The sequence below is a fragment of the Tachypleus tridentatus genome, chromosome 10 (assembly GCF_004210375.1).
Source record: "Tachypleus tridentatus isolate NWPU-2018 chromosome 10, ASM421037v1, whole genome shotgun sequence".
NCBI classification, from domain to species: domain Eukaryota; kingdom Metazoa; phylum Arthropoda; class Merostomata; order Xiphosura; family Limulidae; genus Tachypleus; species Tachypleus tridentatus.
In genome coordinates, this window is record NC_134834.1 from 18,953,374 (window position 1) to 18,976,039 (window position 22,666).

Below are 22,666 nucleotides of genomic sequence, written 5' to 3' on the forward strand. Positions count from 1 at the left end.
TAGTGATTCTTCAATTGGAGATGATTAACCAGGTTTAAATTGTCTTCAGTTGCGTATTTAAACTCCTCATCAGGTGTGTATTTTATGTTTATCCAGAAGAGCATCATTGTTGGGTTGATTACCTCTTTAGCTACAACAGACAATTTTATCTAAGCATTAAGTACTTGCTTGAAGTCTAGACAGGTATCATCAGGTAATAGATGAATCTTTTGTTTCTGAAGACAACATTATCTTCAAATTTGGCGAGAACTTCACTTTTTTAGTTGTTTAGAAAACAGACATTCAAATATAATACTTTTATTTATATATTTTTTATATGAAATGCAATACCAATTTTAATCTGCAGCCCACTTACTTTCGGGTTATAAGGGTAACATATAATAAAGTATTATATTTGAATGTCTGTTTTCTAAAAACAACTAAAGTAGTTCTCATGATTTGAAGATAATGTTGTTCTTTCAGAAACAAAAGATTCATCTATTACCTGATGATACCGATCTTCTAGACAGCTTGAAGTACTTAATGCTAGGAGAAAATTGTCTTTAAGTTGTAGCTAAGAGGTACTCATGACCCAACAATGATGCTCTTCTGGATAACATATGAAATATACATGACCTGATGAGGTTTAATTCCACATGCAACTGAAGGACAATTTTAAACCTGGTGGCATCATCCTTCAATTGAAGAATCACTTTCGTGATTTCATAGCATTGTTTGTTTTCACCTAAACATACATAACCCTTTCAGGACTAGGAAGGTGTCAAAATATCCATTAACTTGTGTTCCTTTCACAGTGAAAATACTAAACCAAAGTGTGTGAAACTTACGATACAATTATTAAACATAATCTAGTTTGAACTAAAAAAAATAACTGAATTTGATTTGCTTATTAATTAATTTTTATGTTGTTTTTGTTACATTTTAGAATTTTAATTTTTTTTTTTACACTGATCAGAAAGTTCCATTTTATATATCCAATCAGTTTCAATGCAACATTAGTTCACACATTTGGTTTGTCAATTACAAAATCCAAGACGTCTGGAAATAAACAGGAGGAAACACAGCTAAAACTGACAAAGATGTATCAATGAACTTACAACCTAATCTGTCACAATGAGGTAAGATTGTATCAATATTTTTTGCTAACAATAATCTTGCTTGAAATGAATTGATGTCTGATAAATACACTTTCTCTTTAATACATAAAAAGTTTATTTATGTGTAGTGTTTAAATACAATATAACCATAACAACAATGCACAATAAGAATTTGAGTCACTCCAACATCTTGTATTCACCTACTAAACTTTCTGAACATAATAAGGCTTATCTGTCACTGAAGAAAACATTTCATGAATGAAAGGATATCTAAATAACTATGTAAAATTCCCAGATTCTGTGTTTATTCCTCTTTTCTAAACTCCTTACTATATTATGTTATACTGTTCACAAATTATATTTTATTACTTTCATACAAAACAATAAATTACTTTTCACCATTTTATTTGCTCTAACTTCAACAACTTAGTTTGCTCTTTCTAATGGTTTTAAATTTTGATTACAACTATTTTAAAACATAGCTATCTTGTAGTTGTCCTCACTATGTTACAATGTCATAAATGGGTGGGAACAATTAGTTGTCCTGAAAACATCAAAAGAAGTTCACAGAGAAAACAAAACTATAATAGTTCTCAGCAAATACAAGCCTGTGCTTTCAAGCAAGACACATAAATAACGATCATGTACTTATGATGTTCTTCAGAATACTCTGAGGGATATCTGGAGGTATGGTATGTAACAACATATCTGAATGACTAATAGTGAGACAAAACTTACTGCAACATCAGTTAATCAAATAAAACAAGTGTTAAGTGTTACATAAAACAAATTAAATAACAAATAAAAATGGGAGAGGACAATAATCACAAATAAATAACTTTTATGACAAAACAGTAGCTTGAATTAGATATTTAAAACATAAACAGAGAAGAACTGTTTTCTAAATAATTATGAACCACAGTTTATTAAAATATGTAAATCAAACAAAGCATCATGTTTTAGAGAGAAGTAAAGTGAATTGAAAGTTACACTTTGGAAAATATTATTACCTGAAAATAACCAAAATTATTACACAGTTTCAAATGTTTCTTTGCCAAACCAGTTTTTTCCCCTTATGATTCTTTAAACTATGACATTTAAAACTGACATATACTATGCATACATTATTATACTAAGCACCTTACAGGGCTAATTTACAAGCAGCAAGTTAAAGATTTAGTAAAATAATACTACTTGAAGCCAAAACTAAAACTTATGACTTGACTGTCAATACCAATATCATTATTTTTAATTCTTTTAAAAGTAGAACTCACCCCAAACATCAGACTTGGTAGAAAACTTATTATAAGCAAGGCCTTCAGGAGCAGTCCACTTAATTGGAAACTTGGCCCCAGCGTGTGCAGTGTAAGTGTAGTCTCTCATAAGTCGAGCCAAACCAAAATCAGCCACCTTTACAAGATGATTTTCTCCTACCAAACAATTTCTTGCTGCTAGGTCCCTGTGTGTGAAACTCACGGGTTCTAGGTAAGCCATTGCGAAGCTATCTCGCGTGGCCATGTACATCAACACCACAGCCGTGATATCATCGCGAATGGCGTTCCTCAGAAAGTCCAGCAAGTTTCCATGAGGCATGAACTCTGTGATTATATAAAATGGAGGTTCTCTTGTACAAACACCTGAAAGTATTGATAATAATTAATTATTTGAGAAATGTTTTCATTTGTAAAACTTTTTTCTGTGTCACTATTCAAACCTTTGAATTAAATGCTACATTTGCTGCCAATCAAATAGGTGTACATAATGCAATAAGATTACAAACACGGTAAATTGAAGAATGCATGAGACCTCAACATTATGGATATTTTCATCTTTTGTGGAAAAAATAAAATTTTAACTATATACATTAAAAGTTGGTCCACTGCATAATGTGATGTAATAAATTAGGCACAATATTACTGATATACATAAATTATTGTAGGTTACGATATGTGAGTTGAAAAGGACTTGCTAAAACCACATAAAGATAAAAGTAGCTTACTAATACAGGTGTAACTTTCATTGTGAAACAAGTCAGACTCAAAAATTACAGTTTCTTGATGAAGAAAAACTAGAAAACAACACTGTAGATCTATACATTCCTAACAGTTCATAATCCTTTCTACAAAGATTTTGCTGGTCTATGAAGCAAAAATGCTGACAACAACAATGCAGAAGATCTGTTTCCTGAAAGATGGGATGTCGTTCTGCATGTGATAGTACAACATTCAAAGCGGGTAAATTATTTTTCAGCACAATGAAGGTAATCTTTATTAGTTATTTTGGTCGATTAGTTTTGGTAACACAGTTACCATCATTAGGGCTTGAGAAACAATTATTACCCCTTACTTCCTTCTGATTTGTAAAGGACTTAAAATATAGTTGATAATAATTACAATTTTATTTAATCTAATCCACATTATAACAACTGTTGTTTGCAAAACCAGTAATATAATAGTGTCTCCACCACTAATCTGTCTTCCATTACCCAGTAGGCCTGATGAGCCCTTGTATTGGACAATAGGCCTGATGGCATTGAATATGCACATCTGGTTGGCATAAGTTTCTTTTCTTTCACTCATAAGAACCCAAAATATTAAGTTTTTTTACGATTAAGGTTCAGGAGTTTAAATTTATACAAATCTCATAAACACGTCTTTACAAAAGGTTACAAGTTAAAACACACACACACACACATATATACTAAAAGTAACAAATATAATTCATTCTGTCGTTTGTTTGCTAACTGGTTAAATGTCTCTATTAATACATACATAAGGTACTGCTAAGTGACATTCCAATGTTACACATAAAATTCATACTCTAACATTGGCCACAAACTGTATGTTAGGAATACTAACCACAAACTGGTGTTCATTGACTCTTATGGGTAAGAGCAGGAACTGATTTTCTTGATGATCTGGAGTATATAAAATAAACAATAGTTCTCTTGTGTAAAGTATAAAGCTTGTGTTTAAACAAAAACATGGATTAACTGGATTTTGAAAATGTGAATACCAATTAGCTGGACCAAGTTTGGATGTTTCATTTCTTTCATAATAGCTGCCTCCTCCAGAAAATCCTTCAGGGCCATTGTGTCTTCCTGTAAATATTTAAGAAAAATTAAAAACTTTTTTGAACAACCTCTCTCAATGTAGCAGGTTCATACAAGTGCTAAGATTTCAAACAATTACAATATTAGTGAAATTAACTAAAAATATGTGAAAATTCTAAAACTTTTCATGAACATTAAATAAGTTTGTTATTAAATTACATTGAGTTTTGTAAAATATTTTTTTTAAAACATTAATGACACTTTGAACTTCAATGCACAAGAAAAGTAAATATGATAGGGTAATATCCATTATACAACACTTACAAAATAACCACCTTTCTTCAATAACTCATTCACATTTAAACATCTATACATTCATTTAATTTTTTTTATACTATGTTTATCTAATTATTACAAACTAAAACAATATAAAACTGTATCTGAAACTATTTAATCATTGTTGTCATTTTCAATAGAAACAACTGTTAACTGTATGCCATGACATCAAGTGTATTCATGAGGGTGGTAAACTCAGTAACTGCAATATACAGTTGTTAAAAACACTACTATTATTATAAATGAAGGAACAAGCTGCCCTACATACTATTTTGAGCCATAGCATTCTTACTATTATTTAATCATCTTTTATCGATAACAGTTTGTGATATCTTCTGTACTTACATATTTCTTTAACCTCACAAAGTACTTTAACCAATAACTTTTGCTGTTTTTCTTTTCGGATAACTTTAATACAGACTTAGACAAATCCTGGGCCCAAGGATTACCATGGCAACTAAATATTCTATTGTGATGTCTAGTTTTATCTTCTACTTTATTCCTACATAGGACTGTACTAAATAAAATGCAAATATGGAGCTCTTCTGGACTCTTGGCAGTCAGCAACTGCTTTCACATTCAAGACCAAAATCAAATTTTTTTCTATAAATTTAATAGTACATTCAGTATTTCATTTTTTTTAAAGAACAAATATTGCTATTGAGCAACATGTCACAATTTTGATGTCATTTGGTTTTCTTCATTCTTTCAATTCAAGCAATCGGTTGCCGTGTTTAAGCAGACAGAACCAAAAGGCAGTTAGTTAGATTGCAATACTATCAAGCGGTTGTTAGTATGAACTTGTTACTGTTACAATAAACAAATATACACATGAGCCTCAATTATCTGTGCTGGCTCAGGGAAAGCAAAAAACCACAGACAACTACAGAACTAGTGCATCTCACTAACAAACCACAGACAACTACGAAACTAGTGCATCTCACTAACAAACCACAGACAACTCTGGAACTAGTGCATCTCACTAACAAACCACAGACAACTACAGAACTGGTGCATCTCACTAACAAACCACAGACAACTACAGAACTGGTGCATCTCACTAACAAACCACAGACCTTCTGAGACTGGTGCATCTCACTAACAAACCACAGACAACTAGGGAACTGGTGCATCTCACTAACAAACCACAGACAACTTCTGAGACTGGTGCATCTCACTAACAGAACCACAGACAACTAAGGAACTGGTGCATCTCACTAACAAACCACAGACAACTCTACAGGAACTAGTGCATCTCACTAACAAACCACAGACAACTAGGAGACTGGTGCATCTCACTAACAAACCACAGACAACTAAGGAACTGGTGCATCTCACTAACAAACCACAGACAACTAAGGAACTGGTGCATCTCACTAACAAACCACAGACAACTAAGGAACTAGTGCATCTCACTAACAAACCACAGACAGCTAAGGAACTGGTGCATCTCACTAACAAACCACAGACAACTAAGGAACTGGTGCATCTCACTAACAAACCACAGACAACTTCTGAGACTGGTGCATCTCATTAACAAACCACAGACAACTAAGGAACTGGTGCATCTCACTAACAAACCACAGACAACTCACAGGAACTAGTGCATCTCACTAACAAACCACAGACAACTAAGGAACTGGTGCATCTCACTAACAAACCACAGACAACTACAGAACTGGTGCATCTCACTAACAAACCACAGACAACTACTGAGACTAGTGCATCTCATTAACAAACCACAGACAACTAAGGAACTGGTGCATCTCACTAACAAACCACAGACAACTAAGGAACTGGTGCATCTCACTAACAAACCACAGACAACAAGGAACTGGTGCATCTCACTAACAAAACCACAGACAACTACAGGAACTAGTGCATCTCACTAACAAACCACAGACAACTAACAGACTGGTGCATCTCACTAACAAACCACAGAAAACTAAGGAACTTGTGCATCTCACTAACAAACCACAGACAACTACGGAACTGGTGCATCTCACTAACAAACCACAGACAACTACTGAGACTGGTGCATCTCACTAACAAACCACAGACAACTACAGGAACTAGTGCATCTCACTAACAAACCACAGACAGCTACAGAACTAGTGCATCTCACTAACAAACCACAGACAACTACAGAACTGGTGCATCTCACTAACAAACCACAGACAGCTACAGAACTGGTGCATCTCACTAACAAACCACAGACAACTACAGAACTGGTGCATCTCACTAACAAACCACAGACAACTACAGAACTGGTGCATCTCACTAACAAACCACAGACAACTACAGAACTAGTGCATCTCACTAACAAACCACAGACAACTACAGGAACTGGTGCATCTCACTAACAAACCACAGACAACTACTGGAACTGGTGCATCTCACTAACAAACCACAGACAACTACAGAACTGGTGCATCTCACTAACAAACCACAGACAACTACAGGAACTGGTGCATCTCACTAACAAACCACAGACAACTACTGAACTGGTGCATCTCACTAACAAACCACAGACAACTACTGGAACTGGTGCATCTCACTAACAAACCACAGACAACTCACGAGAACTGGTGCATCTCACTAACAAACCACAGACAACTAAGGAACTGGTGCATCTCACTAACAAACCACAGACAACTACTGGAACTGGTGCATCTCACTAACAAACCACAGACAACTCTGGAACTGGTGCATCTCACTAACAAACCACAGACAACTTCACGAACTGGTGCATCTCACTAACAAACCACAGACAACTACAGAACTGGTGCATCTCACTAACAAACCACAGACAACTAAGGAACTGGTGCATCTCACTAACAAACCACAGACAACTACGGAGACTGGTGCATCTCACTAACAAACCACAGACAACAACAGAACTGGTGCATCTCACTAACAAACCACAGACAACTAAGGAACTGGTGCATCTCACTAACAAACCACAGACAACTACAGGAACTGGTGCATCTCACTAACAAACCACAGACAACTACAGAACTGGTGCATCTCACTAACAAACCACAGACAACTACTGGAACTGGTGCATCTCACTAACAAACCACAGACAACTACAGAACTGGTGCATCTCACTAACAAACCACAGACAACTAAGGAACTGGTGCATCTCACTAACAAACCACAGACAACTACAGAACTGGTGCATCTCACTAACAAACCACAGACAACTACAGAACTGGTGCATCTCACTAACAAACCACAGACAACTACTGAGAACTGGTGCATCTCACTAACAAACCACAGACAACTTCTGGACTGGTGCATCTCACTAACAAACCACAGACAACTACAGGAGACTGGTGCATCTCACTAACAAACCACAGACAACTACTGAGACTGGTGCATCTCACTAACAAACCACAGACAACTACAGAACTGGTGCATCTCACTAACAAACCACAGACAACTAAGGAACTGGTGCATCTCACTAACAAACCACAGACAACTACAGAACTGGTGCATCTCACTAACAAACCACAAACAACTACTGAAACTGGTGCATCTCACTAACAAGCCACAGACAACTACAGAACTGGTGCATCTCACTAACAAACCACAGACAACTACAGAACTGGTGCATCTCACTAACAAACCACAGACAACTACAGGAACTGGTGCATCTCACTAACAAACCACAGACAACTAAGGAACTGGTGCATCTCACTAACAAACCACAGACAACTACAGAACTGGTGCATCTCACTAACAAACCACAGACAACTACAGGGAACTGGTGCATCTCACTAACAAACCACAGACAACTAAGGAACTGGTGCATCTCACTAACAAACCACAGACAACTACAGAACTGGTGCATCTCACTAACAAACCACAGACAACTAGAGAACTGGTGCATCTCACTAACACCACAGACAACACACAGAACTGGTGCATCTCACTAACAAACCACAGACAACTAAGAACTGGTGCATCTCACTAACAAACCACAGACAACTACGGAGACTGGTGCATCTCACTAACAAACCACAGACAACTACAGAGACTGGTGCATCTCACTAACAAACCACAGACAACTAAGGAACTGGTGCATCTCACTAACAAACCACAGACAACTACAGAACTGGTGCATCTCACTAACAAACCACAGACAACTACAGAACTGGTGCATCTCACTAACAAACCACAGACAACTACAGAACTGGTGCATCTCACTAACAAACCACAGACAACTACAGGAACTGGTGCATCTCACTAACAAACCACAGACAACTACAGGAACTGGTGCATCTCACTAACAAACCACAGACAACTACAGGAACTGGTGCATCTCACTAACAAACCACAGACTGGAACTGGTGCATCTCACTAACAAACCACAGACAACTCTGGAAACTGGTGCATCTCACTAACAAACCACAGACAACTACAGGAACTGGTGCATCTCACTAACAAACCACAGACAACTAAGGAACTGGTGCATCTCACTAACAAACCACAGACAACTACACGGAACTGGTGCATCTCACTAACAAACCACAGACAACTACAGAACTGGTGCATCTCACTAACAAACCACAGACAACTACGGAGACTGGTGCATCTCACTAACAAACCACAGACAACTACAGAACTGGTGCATCTCACTAACAAACCACAGACAACTACAGGAACTGGTGCATCTCACTAACAAACCACAGACAACTAAGGAACTGGTGCATCTCACTAACAAACCACAGACAACTACGGAACTGGTGCATCTCACTAACAAACCACAGACAACTAAGGAACTGGTGCATCTCACTAACAAACCACAGACAACTACAGGAACTGGTGCATCTCACTAACAAACCACAGACAACTCTGAGAACTGGTGCATCTCACTAACAAACCACAGACAACTAAGGAACTGGTGCATCTCACTAACAAACCACAGACAACTAAGGAACTGGTGCATCTCACTAACAAACCACAGACAACTAAGGAACTGGTGCATCTCACTAACAAACCACAGACAACTACAAAACTAGTGCATCTCACTAACAAACCACAGACAACTAAGGAACTGGTGCATCTCACTAACAAACCACAGACAACTAAGGAACTGGTGCATCTCACTAACAAACCACAGACAACTACAGAACTGGTGCATCTCACTAACAAACCACAGACAACTAAGGAACTGGTGCATCTCACTAACAAACCACAGACAACTACGGAACTGGTGCATCTCACTAACAAACCACAGACAACTAAGGAACTGGTGCATCTCACTAACAAACCACAGACAACTACGGAACTTGTGCATCTCACTAACAAACCACAGACAACTTCTGGAACTGGTGCATCTCACTAACAAACCACAGACAACTACAGAACTGGTGCATCTCACTAACAAACCACAGACAACTACAGAACTGGTGCATCTCACTAACAAACCACAGACAACTACAGAACTGGTGCATCTCACTAACAAACCACAGACAACTCGGAGACTTGTGCATCTCACTAACAAACCACAGACAACTACAGAACTTGTGCATCTCACTAACAAACCACAGACAACTACAGAACTGGTGCATCTCACTAACAAACCACAGACAACTACAGAACTGGTGCATCTCACTAACAAACCACAGACAACTACAGAACTGGTGCATCTCACTAACAAACCACAGACAACTCTTGAACTGGTGCATCTCACTAACAAACCACAGACAACTACAGAACTGGTGCATCTCACTAACAAGCCACAGACAGCTACAGAACTGGTGCATCTCACTAACAAACCACAGACAACTAAGGAACTGGTGCATCTCACTAACAAACCACAGACAACTACAGAACTGGTGCATCTCACTAACAAACCACAGACAACTCACTGAGAACTGGTGCATCTCACTAACAAACCACAGACAACTCAGGAACTGGTGCATCTCACTAACAAACCACAGACAACTACAGAACTGGTGCATCTCACTAACAAACCACAGACAACTACACGGACTTGTGCATCTCACTAACAAACCACAGACAACTCACGGAACTGGTGCATCTCACTAACAAACCACAGACAACTACGAGAACTGGTGCATCTCACTAACAAACCACAGACAACTACAGAACTGGTGCATCTCACTAACAAACCACAGACAACTACAGAACTGGTGCATCTCACTAACAAACCACAGACAACTACAGAACTGGTGCATCTCACTAACAAACCACAGACAACTCTGGAACTGGTGCATCTCACTAACAAACCACAGACAACTACAGAACTAGTGCATCTCACTAACAAACCACAGACAACTACGGAACTTGTGCATCTCACTAACAAACCACAGACAACTACAGAACTAGTGCATCTCACTAACAAACCACAGACAACTACAGAACTGGTGCATCTCACTAACAAACCACAGACAACTACGGAACTGGTGCATCTCACTAACAAACCACAGACAACTACAGAACTGGTGCATCTCACTAACAAACCACAGACAACTCTTGAGAACTGTGCATCTCACTAACAAACCACAGACAACTATGGAACTAGTGCATCTCACTAACAAACCACAGACAACTACAGAACTGGTGCATCTCACTAACAAACCACAGACAACTACAGAACTGGTGCATCTCACTAACAAACCACAGACAACTAAGGAACTGGTGCATCTCACTAACAAACCACAGACAACTACAGAACTGGTGCATCTCACTAACAAACCACAGACAACTACAGAACTAGTGCATCTCACTAACAAACCACAGACAACTACAGAACTGGTGCATCTCACTAACAAACCACAGACAACTACAGAACTGGTGCATCTCACTAACAAACCACAGACAACTAAGGAACTGGTGCATCTCACTAACAAACCACAGACAACTAAGGAACTGGTGCATCTCACTAACAAACCACAGACAGCTAAGGAACTGGTGCATCTCACTAACAAACCACAGACAACTACAGAACTGGTGCATCTCACTAACAAACCACAGACAACTACAGAACTGGTGCATCTCACTAACAAACCACAGACAACTACAGAACTGGTGCATCTCACTAACAAACCACAGACAACTACAGGAACTGGTGCATCTCACTAACAAACCACAGACAATTACAGAACTGGTGCATCTCACTAACAAACCACAGACAACTACGGAACTGGTGCATCTCACTAACAAACCACAGACAACTAAGGAACTGGTGCATCTCACTAACAAACCACAGACAACTACAGAACTGGTGCATCTCACTAACAAACCACAGACAACTAAGGAACTGGTGCATCTCACTAACAAACCACAGACAACTGGGGAACTGGTGCATCTCACTAACAAACCACAGACAACTACAGAACTGGTGCATCTCACTAACAAACCACAGACAACTAAGGAACTGGTGCATCTCACTAACAAACCACAGACAACTAAGGAACTGGTGCATCTCACTAACAAACCACAGACAACTACAGAACTGGTGCATCTCACTAACAAGCCACAGACAACTACAGAACTGGTGCATCTCACTAACAAACCACAGACAACTACAGAACTGGTGCATCTCACTAACAAACCACAGACAACTAAGGAACTGGTGCATCTCACTAACAAACCACAGACAACTACAGAACTGGTGCATCTCACTAACAAACCACAGACAACTACAGGAACTGGTGCATCTCACTAACAAACCACAGACAACTACAGAACTGGTGCATCTCACTAACAAACCACAGACAACTACAGAACTGGTGCATCTCACTAACAAACCACAGACAACTAAGGAACTGGTGCATCTCACTAACAAACCACAGACAACTAAGGAACTGGTGCATCTCACTAACAAACCACAGACAACTAAGGAACTGGTGCATCTCACTAACAAACCACAGACAACTACAGAACTGGTGCATCTCACTAACAAACCACAGACAACTAAGGAACTGGTGCATCTCACTAACAAACCACAGACAACTAAGGAACTGGTGCATCTCACTGACAAACCACAGACAACTACAGAACTGGTGCATCTCACTAACAAACCACAGACAACTACAGAACTGGTGCATCTCACTAACAAACCACAGACAACTACAGAACTTGTGCATCTCACTAACAAACCACAGACAACTACAGAACTGGTGCATCTCACTAACAAACCACAGACAACTACAGAACTGGTGCATCTCACTAACAAACCACAGACAACTACAGAACTGGTGCATCTCACTAACAAACCACAGACAACTACACAGAACTTGTGCATCTCACTAACAAACCACAGACAACTACAGAACTGGTGCATCTCACTAACAAACCACAGACAACTACAGAACTGGTGCATCTCACTAACAAACCACAGACAACTAAGGAACTTGTGCATCTCACTAACAAACCACAGACAACTAAGGAACTTGTGCATCTCACTAACAAACCACAGACAACTACAGAACTAGTGCATCTCACTAACAAACCACAGACAACTACAGAACTGGTGCATCTCACTAACAAACCACAGACAACTACAGAACTGGTGCATCTCACTAACAAACCACAGACAACTACAGAACTGGTGCATCTCACTAACAAACCACAGACAACTAAGGAACTTGTGCATCTCACTAACAAACCACAGACAACTACAGAACTGGTGCATCTCACTAACAAACCACAGACAACTACACGGAACTGGTGCATCTCACTAACAAACCACAGACAACTACAGAACTGGTGCATCTCACTAACAAACCACAGACAACTAAGGAACTTGTGCATCTCACTAACAAACCACAGACAACTACAGAACTGGTGCATCTCACTAACAAACCACAGACAACTACAGAACTGGTGCATCTCACTAACAAACCACAGACAACTACAGAACTGGTGCATCTCACTAACAAACCACAGACAACTACAGAACTGGTGCATCTCACTAACAAACCACAGACAACTACAGAACTTGTGCATCTCACTAACAAACCACAGACAACTAAGGAACTGGTGCATCTCACTAACAAACCACAGACAACTACAGAACTGGTGCATCTCACTAACAAACCACAGACAACTAAGGAACTGGTGCATCTCACTAACAAACCACAGACAACTACAGAACTGGTGCATCTCACTAACAAACCACAGACAACTAAGGAACTGGTGCATCTCACTAACAAACCACAGACAACTAAGGAACTGGTGCATCTCACTAACAAACCACAGACAACTACAGAACTGGTGCATCTCACTAACAAACCACAGACAACTAAGGAACTGGTGCATCTCACTAACAAACCACAGACAACTAAGGAACTGGTGCATCTCACTAACAAACCACAGACAACTACAGAACTGGTGCATCTCACTAACAAACCACAGACAACTAAGGAACTGGTGCATCTCACTAACAAACCACAGACAACTACAGAACTGGTGCATCTCACTAACAAACCACAGACAACTACGGAACTGGTGCATCTCACTAACAAACCACAGACAACTACAGGAACTGGTGCATCTCACTAACAAACCACAGACAACTACGGAACTGGTGCATCTCACTAACAAACCACAGACAACTACAGGAACTGGTGCATCTCACTAACAAACCACAGACAACTACTGGGAACTGGTGCATCTCACTAACAAACCACAGACAACTACAGAACTGGTGCATCTCACTAACAAACCACAGACAACTACGGAACTGGTGCATCTCACTAACAAACCACAGACAACTACGGAACTGGTGCATCTCACTAACAAACCACAGACAACTACAGAACTGGTGCATCTCACTAACAAACCACAGACAACTACAGAACTTGTGCATCTCACTAACAAACCACAGACAACTACAGAACTGGTGCATCTCACTAACAAACCACAGACAACTACGGAACTGGTGCATCTCACTAACAAACCACAGACAACTAAGGAACTGGTGCATCTCACTAACAAACCACAGACAACTACGGAACTGGTGCATCTCACTAACAAACCACAGACAACTACAGAACTGGTGCATCTCACTAACAAACCACAGACAACTACAGAACTGGTGCATCTCACTAACAAACCACAGACAACTACGGAACTTGTGCATCTCACTAACAAACCACAGACAACTACAGAACTGGTGCATCTCACTAACAAACCACAGACAACTACAGAACTAGTGCATCTCACTAACAAACCACAGACAACTACAGAACTTGTGCATCTCACTAACAAACCACAGACAACTACAGAACTTGTGCATCTCACTAACAAACCACAGACAACTACAGAACTGGTGCATCTCACTAACAAACCACAGACAACTACGGAACTAGTGCATCTCACTAACAAACCACAGACAACTAAGGAACTGGTGCATCTCACTAACAAACCACAGACAACTAACGGAACTGGTGCATCTCACTAACAAACCACAGACAACTACAGAACTGGTGCATCTCACTAACAAACCACAGACAACTACAGAACTGGTGCATCTCACTAACAAACCACAGACAACTACAGAACTGGTGCATCTCACTAACAAACCACAGACAACTACAGAACTTGTGCATCTCACTAACAAACCACAGACAACTACAGAACTGGTGCATCTCACTAACAAACCACAGACAACTACACGGAACTGGTGCATCTCACTAACAAACCACAGACAACTACAGAACTGGTGCATCTCACTAACAAACCACAGACAACTACAGAACTGGTGCATCTCACTAACAAACCACAGACAACTACAGAACTACAGTGCATCTCACTAACAAACCACAGACAACTACAGAACTGGTGCATCTCACTAACAAACCACAGACAACTACAGAACTGGTGCATCTCACTAACAAACCACAGACAACTAAGGAACTGGTGCATCTCACTAACAAACCACAGACAACTACAGAACTTGTGCATCTCACTAACAAACCACAGACAACTACAGAACTGGTGCATCTCACTAACAAACCACAGACAACTAAGGAACTGGTGCATCTCACTAACAAACCACAGACAACTACGGAACTGGTGCATCTCACTAACAAACCACAGACAACTACTGGAACTGGTGCATCTCACTAACAAACCACAGACAACTAAGGAACTGGTGCATCTCACTAACAAACCACAGACAACTAAGGAACTGGTGCATCTCACTAACAAACCACAGACAACTACAGAACTGGTGCATCTCACTAACAAACCACAGACAACTACAGAACTGGTGCATCTCACTAACAAACCACAGACAACTTCACGGAACTTGTGCATCTCACTAACAAACCACAGACAACTACTGAGAACTGGTGCATCTCACTAACAAACCACAGACAACTACAGAACTGGTGCATCTCACTAACAAACCACAGACAACTACAGAACTGGTGCATCTCACTAACAAACCACAGACAACTACAGAACTGGTGCATCTCACTAACAAACCACAGACAACTACGGAACTGGTGCATCTCACTAACAAACCACAGACAACTAAGGAACTGGTGCATCTCACTAACAAACCACAGACAACTACGGAACTGGTGCATCTCACTAACAAACCACAGACAACTACAGAACTGGTGCATCTCACTAACAAACCACAGACAACTACAGAACTGGTGCATCTCACTAACAAACCACAGACAACTACAGGAACTGGTGCATCTCACTAACAAACCACAGACAACTACAGAACTGGTGCATCTCACTAACAAACCACAGACAACTACGGAACTAGTGCATCTCACTAACAAACCACAGACAACTACGGAACTGGTGCATCTCACTAACAAACCACAGACAACTACAGAACTGGTGCATCTCACTAACAAACCACAGACAACTACAGAACTAGTGCATCTCACTAACAAACCACAGACAACTACAGAACTAGTGCATCTCACTAACAAACCACAGACAACTAAGGAACTGGTGCATCTCACTAACAAACCACAGACAACTAAGGAACTGGTGCATCTCACTAACAAACCACAGACAACTACAGAACTGGTGCATCTCACTAACAAACCACAGACAACTCACGGACTGGTGCATCTCACTAACAAACCACAGACAACTAAGGAACTGGTGCATCTCACTAACAAACCACAGACAACTAAGGAACTGGTGCATCTCACTAACAAACCACAGACAACTACAGAACTGGTGCATCTCACTAACAAACCACAGACAACTACAGAACTGGTGCATCTCACTAACAAACCACAGACAACTAAGGAACTGGTGCATCTCACTAACAAACCACAGACAACTAAGGAACTGGTGCATCTCACTAACAAACCACAGACAACTACAGAACTAGTGCATCTCACTAACAAACCACAGACAACTACAGAACTAGTGCATCTCACTAACAAACCACAGACAACTACAGAACTGGTGCATCTCACTAACAAACCACAGACAACTAAGGAACTGGTGCATCTCACTAACAAACCACAGACAACTACAGAACTGGTGCATCTCACTAACAAACCACAGACAACTACAGAACTGGTGCATCTCACTAACAAACCACAGACAACTACAGAACTGGTGCATCTCACTAACAAACCACAGACAACTACAGAACTGGTGCATCTCACTAACAAACCACAGACAACTACAGAACTGGTGCATCTCACTAACAAACCACAGACAACTACGGAACTGGTGCATCTCACTAACAAACCACAGACAACTACTGGAACTGGTGCATCTCACTAACAAACCACAGACAACTCACGGAACTGGTGCATCTCACTAACAAACCACAGACAACTACAGAACTGGTGCATCTCACTAACAAACCACAGACAACTACAGAACTGGTGCATCTCACTAACAAACCACAGACAACTACAGAACTGGTGCATCTCACTAACAAACCACAGACAACTAAGGAACTGGTGCATCTCACTAACAAACCACAGACAACTACAGAACTGGTGCATCTCACTAACAAACCACAGACAACTACAGAACTAGTGCATCTCACTAACAAACCACAGACAACTACGGAACTAGTGCATCTCACTAACAAACCACAGACAACTACAGAACTGGTGCATCTCACTAACAAACCACAGACAACTACAGGAACTAGTGCATCTCACTAACAAACCACAGACAACTACAGAACTGGTGCATCTCACTAACAAACCACAGACAACTAAGGAACTGGTGCATCTCACTAACAAACCACAGACAACTACAGAACTAGTGCATCTCACTAACAAACCACAGACAACTACAGAACTGGTGCATCTCACTAACAAACCACAGACAACTACAGGAACTGGTGCATCTCACTAACAAACCACAGACAACTACAGAACTGGTGCATCTCACTAACAAACCACAGACAACTAAGGAACTGGTGCATCTCACTAACAAACCACAGACAACTACAGAGACTGGTGCATCTCACTAACAAACCACAGACAACTACAGAACTGGTGCATCTCACTAACAAACCACAGACAACTACTGGAACTAGTGCATCTCACTAACAAACCACAGACAACTACAGAACTAGTGCATCTCACTAACAAACCACAGACAACTACAGAACTGGTGCATCTCACTAACAAACCACAGACAACTACAGAACTGGTGCATCTCACTAACAAACCACAGACAACTAAGGAACTAGTGCATCTCACTAACAAACCACAGACAACTACAGAACTGGTGCATCTCACTAACAAACCACAGACAACTACAGAACTGGTGCATCTCACTAACAAACCACAGACAACTACTAGTGAACTGGTGCATCTCACTAACAAACCACAGACAACTACAGGAACTGGTGCATCTCACTAACAAACCACAGACAACTACAGAACTAGTGCATCTCACTAACAAACCACAGACAACTACAGAACTAGTGCATCTCACTAACAAACCACAGACAACTAAGGAACTAGTGCATCTCACTAACAAACCACAGACAACTACAGAACTAGTGCATCTCACTAACAAACCACAGACAACTACAGAACTAGTGCATCTCACTAACAAACCACAGACAACTCCACGGAACTGGTGCATCTCACTAACAAACCACAGACAACTACAGAACTGGTGCATCTCACTAACAAACCAGAGACAACTAAGGAACTGGTGCATCTCACTAACAAACCACAGACAACTCACGGAACTGGTGCATCTCACTAACAAACCACAGACAACTACAGAACTAGTGCATCTCACTAACAAACCACAGACAACTACGGAACTAGTGCATCTCACTAACAAACCACAGACAACTACAGAACTAGTGCATCTCACTAACAAACCACAGACAACTACAGAACTAGTGCATCTCACTAACAAACCACAGACAACTACAGAACTAGTGCATCTCACTAACAAACCACAGACAACTACAGAACTGGTGCATCTCACTAACAAACCACAGACAACTACAGAACTAGTGCATCTCACTAACAAACCACAGACAACTACAGAACTAGTGCATCTCACTAACAAACCACAGACAACTACAGAACTAGTGCATCTCACTAACAAACCACAGACAACTACAGAACTAGTGCATCTCACTAACAAACCACAGACAACTACAGAACTAGTGCATCTCACTAACAAACCACAGACAACTACAGAACTAGTGCATCTCACTAACAAACCACAGACAACTACGGAACTAGTGCATCTCACTAACAAACCACAGACAACTACAGAACTAGTGCATCTCACTAACAAACCACAGACAACTACAGAACTAGTGCATCTCACTAACAAACCACAGACAACTACGGAACTAGTGCATCTCACTAACAAACTTATTATTAAACCTAACTAAAATATTTCTAAATATTTTATGTTCCTCGTTTTAAATTAAAATATAATATTTTTACTCTTGTTTAATTACATTGTCATGAAAAATTATAAAAGTCATCACAATCATAATAATAAAAGTCAAGTTTCAATTGGTCAGTCAGTTGGTTTCCCTACGTTTTGATTATCTGTTCCCATTTTAGTTGAATTTATTCCTTAAATAAGATTAAATAGTTCCTGAATTTAGGTACTTTTTTCTGTTACAGACACAGAAGTGTATTCATACCCCATCAACACTCAAAATAAAAATGTATCTCAGAGCTGCTGGTATGGGTGTTAACACTTTTACTGACAAGGAGAGAACAACCTGTCGAAATAACTAAAAAATTATTACAAATCTATGCTTTGGAACTGTTATAAAAAAAGGTCTTTGTTAAAATAGCCTGCAGATATAAATAATCTGTAGGGAAGAGAACAATATCTAACTAGACAACACTCCAACACAACTTGAACATGCACATGTGGTTAAATGACACCCATCATGCAGTACAGAACAGTGGTCAACAAGTAAGATTAAATGAAATCTTTAATAAATCTTTAATGTGTATTTTGTATGTTTTTAACCACTAATCAAATAAAGATAACCAAGGACAAATATTTTGTTTTGTTGCCTTAACAAAAGAGAGGCAAGGTTGAGGTTGAACCAGTTGACTTATGATTTTGTGGTACACCAGATCCTGTATGTGATGTGAAAACCATGGATATCTTGCAGTACCTTAACTTTTGCAACCAAAATTTCTGAGCAATAATTTCTCTAAAACATGAAACTGTTTAGAATTGTAATGGCATAATTATTTTTATAACTTTTTTTTTTGGGGGGGGGAGGAAAGAGAGAGAGAAAAGCATGAATAACTGAGGCACTAGGGTAGCCCTCATTTCCAGGTATAAATAGTAGCAAAGTTAGATTAGGCACACCTGGCTCCTGTGTTTTGGGCTAGCTTCTAGATCTGAAAATATCTGTCAAAGCCTGCCTTAATATCCTCTGTAATTTATTATTATAAATATTGGTGTTTCAGAATACTCAGTGAAGTTTATATATATATATATATATATATATTTTAACATTAACATTAAACTAGCTTTCACATTGCAATATGACTTAACTACTTTTCACTTGTAAGCCACACTCAATATTAGTACAGAATGCTGATAAGGAGACTGACTTTTCTTTATATGTTATGATGACGAGAAACCTTCTTGAAGTGAAAATTGTATTCCTTAGATGGCTGGTATTAAAACATTAATTAAAGTACAGAACAACGTTTTGACCTTCTTAGGTCATCTTCTGGGTTTTGTAAGCGTTGTTCGGGTACTTTATTTTAAATAAAGTTTCAATACCCATACCAGCTTTATTTGGAATACATTTTTAAAATAATATTAGATATGTATTTGTTTTGTTCAAAATGCATTTAAAAAGCTTGCATTCAAATTTGTTTTTCAGTTTTATTTATTTTTAAAAATAAAGCAAAGTAACCTTGAGAATAAGAAACAGAACAGGTGTCGCTGGGTGTTTAAGAGATTCATAGCTCGAACCCACAGGTGTGACAATTCTCAGCATTTCAGTATCACATTGATATGGTTTTTCTTTTCATGGCATTAGCTGGAGAAGATTCATAACACCAGCTCTGTGTGTCAGTGACAAATGATGCCTCTGAGGTTTACCTTATTTTATCATATCGTTTGAGTTACATAAACTAAAAGGAACATTATAATATAAACTATGAATCTGAAAATTAATTGGTATCAATAATGTTTTTCACTTCATTTTAAAACACAAGTAGTAGCACACACCTACAAAAACATCTTATTTTCAAGAGAGAAGAACAGTTAAAACACAAGTAGTAGCACACACCTACAAAAACATCTTATTTCCAAGAGAGAAGAACAGTTAAAACACAAGTAGTAGTACACACCTACAAAAACATATTTTCAAGAGAGAACAGTTAAAACACAAGTAGTAGCACACACCTACAAAAACATCTTATTTTCAAGAGAGAAGAACAGTTAAAAGACAAGTAGTAGTACACACCTACAAAAACATATTTTCAAGAGAGAAGAACAGTTAAAACACAAGTAGTAGTACACACCTACAAAAACATATTTTCAAGAGAGAAGAACAGTTAAAACACAAGTAGTAGCACACACCTACAAAAACATCTTATTTTCAAGAGAGAAGAACAGTTAAAACACAAGTAGTAGCATACACCTACAAAAACATATTTTCAAGAGAGAAGAACAGTTAAAACACAAGTAGTAGCACACACCTACAAAAACATCTTATTTTAAAGAGAAGAACAGTTATAATACAAGTAGTAGCACACACCTACAAAAACATCTTATTTTCAAGAGAGAAGAACAGTTAAAACACAAGTAGTAGCACTCACCTACAAAAACATCTTATTTCAAGAGAGAAGAACAGTTAAAACACAAGTAGTAGCACACACCTACAAAAACATCCTATTTTCAAGAGAGAAGAACAGTTAAAACACAAGTAGTAGCACACACCTACAAAAACATCTTATTTTCAAGAGAGAAGAACAGTTAAAACACAAGTAGTAGCACACACCTACAAAAACATCTTATTTTCAAGAGAGAAGAACAGTTAAAACACAAGTAGTAGCACACACCTACAAAAACATCTTATTTCAAGAGAGAAGAACAGTTAAAACACAAGTAGTAGCACACACCTACAAAACATCTTATTTTCAAGAGAAGAACAGTTAAAACACAAGTAGTAGCACACACCTACAAAAACATCTTATTTTCAAGAGGAGAACAGTTAAAACACAAGTAGTAGCACACACCTACAAAACATCTTATTTTCAAGAGAGAAGAACAGTTAAAACACAAGTAGTAGCACACACCTACAAAAAAACATCTTATTTTCAAGAGAGAAGAACAGTTAAAACACAAGTAGTAGCACACACCTACAAAAAACATCTTATTTTCAAGAGAGAAGAACAGTTAAAACACAAGTAGTAGCACACACCTACAAAACATCTTATTTCAAGAGAGAAGAACAGTTAAAACACAAGTAGTAGCACACACCTACAAAAACATCTTATTTTCAAGAGAGAAGAACAGTTAAAACACAAGTAGTAGCACACACCTACAAAAACATCTTATTTTCAAGAGAGAACAGTTAAAACACAAGTAGTAGCACACACCTACAAAAACATCTTATTTTCAAGAGAGAAGAACAGTTAAAACACAAGTAGTAGCACACACCTACAAAAAACATCTTATTTTCAAGAGAGAAGAACAGTTAAAACACAAGTAGTAGCACACA

At 38.8% G+C, this 22,666-nt stretch overlaps 1 protein-coding gene across 1 annotated transcript in view; it reads right to left on the reverse strand.

Annotated features, from left to right (window-relative positions):
• Window positions 1-2,227: 2,227 nt before the first annotated feature.
• Window positions 2,228-22,666, reverse strand: part of LOC143228020 (tyrosine-protein kinase Abl-like) — a 30,028-nt gene continuing 9,589 nt past the window's right edge. The window contains exons 4-5 of the mRNA XM_076459364.1: window positions 4,113-4,197; window positions 2,228-2,734 (exon numbers count right to left, since the gene is read on the reverse strand). Coding sequence (XP_076315479.1) covers window positions 2,355-2,734; window positions 4,113-4,197 — 465 coding nt within the window. The 3' untranslated portion in view covers window positions 2,228-2,354. The remainder of the gene's footprint in view (window positions 2,735-4,112; window positions 4,198-22,666) is intronic.